Source organism: Oncorhynchus clarkii, chromosome 30 (assembly GCF_045791955.1).
Source record: "Oncorhynchus clarkii lewisi isolate Uvic-CL-2024 chromosome 30, UVic_Ocla_1.0, whole genome shotgun sequence".
Lineage (NCBI taxonomy): Eukaryota > Metazoa > Chordata > Actinopteri > Salmoniformes > Salmonidae > Oncorhynchus > Oncorhynchus clarkii.
Window position 1 is genome coordinate 30856821 of NC_092176.1, and position 2125 is coordinate 30858945.

Here is a 2125-nt window from a genome sequence, read left to right on the forward strand (position 1 = left end):
GAAGCCTTATTGTGAAACCTTATAGTGAAGCCTTATAGTGTAGCCTTGTTATGAAGCCTTATTGTGAAGCCTTATTGTGAAGCCTTATAGTGAAGCCTTATAGTGAAGCCTTATAGTGAAGCCTTATAGTGTAGCCTTGTTATGAAGCCTTATTGTGAAGCCTTATTGTGAAGCCTTATAGTGAAGCCTTATAGTGAAGCCTTATAGTGAAGCCTTATTGTGAAGCCTCATAGCGATGACAAGGATTTCTGTTACATGCATGAATTACATTTTAAAGAAGGTCAGCATCCTGATTTCTCACCAAGCCTTCACAGGTGCTGATGGCGGCTGTCCCGCGCGCATTAGTAGAATCCGTCACCGTGCCGATCAGGTGGCACGCGTTCTCACCCGTGGTACGGTGCTCAGTCCGGTTCACACTCCCATTTCGCCTCTCCAGAATATAATCGTTCGACACCAAATATTTGTTGACTGTTAAATTAAAAACCAAATCACGACCCTTGAAGTTCACCTTATAATAAACACGTTCCTCCAAAAGCCCCAAGTCTCGTTTATGCCGCCCATGCTTAAAGCGGTGTACCAGAGAGTGGGAGAGAAACTGTCCATCTCTGAAAATTTTGACTGGGTGGACCACGGACACATCTGACTGGGACTGGAGAAACCGACCTGAGGATAAAATTGAAAAGGAAGTTCAGTGGAATTATCAATAGCCTACAAGATAATTTCAAGATAATTCAATTAATAAAGATAATTTATAAAAAACTGACTACCAGCGCAAATTCATGCACTAAGCTTGCAATGGCTATAAAGAACTTTGTATGAAATTGCAACAATAAAATCGCAACATTGTTGCAGTTATTATAGCCTAGTTGTAACAACTGAGACATACTGACCTGATTCTGCATCGGGAGCGAGGAGGCTGCCAGGCAGCGAGAACTCGGCATGGTTTGCTGCCAAAAACAAAACAGAATGTAGCAGAGAAAGAACCTGGCTCACCCGCGGACATTGCATATTTCATCTAACCAAAATCAAGAGATTTAAAAATATTCACAGGCATTGAAGTCCCAATTGTGCTTTATAGGTGGTCTAGCGACCTCTTCGTTCCATCAACGGCCAGCGTCATGGATGAGGAGGACAACTTTAGGCTGGTTACAGAACATTGTAAGTGTGAGAAAGAGAGAAAGCTGCAACTTTGCGTGGGAGGGGAGGAGTAATAGGCTAGTAGCGTCTCGTTTCTTGCCAGGGGCGAGAGGGGAGCGGTGTGGTGTGCAGCTGCAACGCAGTGGGAGATAACTCAAATGCTCGCTCGCTCACTCACCCCGTGTGCTTTTAGAGCAAACCAATGCAAACGCTATACTCTTAACCATTTATTCAATATTCAAATTCAATTCGATGCCTAATTAGGCCTAGAATTAGTAGTATAACCCTGTAAAATAGATTCCTTTTTCATTTTCAGCATACCTTGCGGTCAAGTCTCTGCAGAGTTGAATTTGAGGGCTACTCCTACTACTTTTCAAGAGCCAAAGTGGTGTTTCATATGCACATTGAGTGGTGTGAGTAAAGAACGTGTCCCCTCAAGACCATTAAAAAAGATGGACTATAAATTGAAGATTTGACTTGATTTGCCTGGAAATTACTTTTTGTCTTGACTTTTTGGGGATTTAAGATACATTGTGAATGAATTAAACCTATTTACCTATCCATCTATTGAAGTGATTGTTTTATGAATGAAAACCGCATGTCTCTCAGTCATAACCTGACCTACTGTTGGGGCCAGGGTCTGGTATTTAAAAAAATCGTAACCTTTATTTAAATAGGCAAGTCAGTTAAGAATAAATTATTATTTACAATGACAACATACAGCAGCCAAACCTGGACAACACTGGGCGACTTGTTGGCCACCCTATGGGACTCCCAATCACAACCGGTTGTGATACAACCTGGATTTGAACCAAGGTGTCTGTAGTGACACCTCAAGCACTGAGATTCAGTGCCTTAGACCACTGCACCACTCTGGAGACCAGACCACTCAGATCAGACCCAGGCACAGGCACAGATCAGACACAGATCAGACCCAGGCCCAGATCAGACACAGATCAGACACAGGCACAGATCAGACCCAGGCACA

General features: G+C 43.0%; 1 protein-coding gene across 1 annotated transcript in view; it reads right to left on the bottom strand.

Moving 5' to 3' along the window:
• The window catches only part of LOC139389803 (A disintegrin and metalloproteinase with thrombospondin motifs 12-like), a 49107-nt gene extending 47934 nt beyond the window's left edge, over nucleotides 1-1173 (bottom strand). The window contains exons 1-2 of the mRNA XM_071136764.1: nucleotides 891-1173; nucleotides 302-663 (exon numbers count right to left, since the gene is read on the bottom strand). Of these exons, the coding sequence (XP_070992865.1) occupies nucleotides 302-663; nucleotides 891-1008 (480 nt within the window). The 5' untranslated portion in view covers nucleotides 1009-1173. The remainder of the gene's footprint in view (nucleotides 1-301; nucleotides 664-890) is intronic.
• Between the last annotated feature and the right edge of the window lie 952 nt (nucleotides 1174-2125).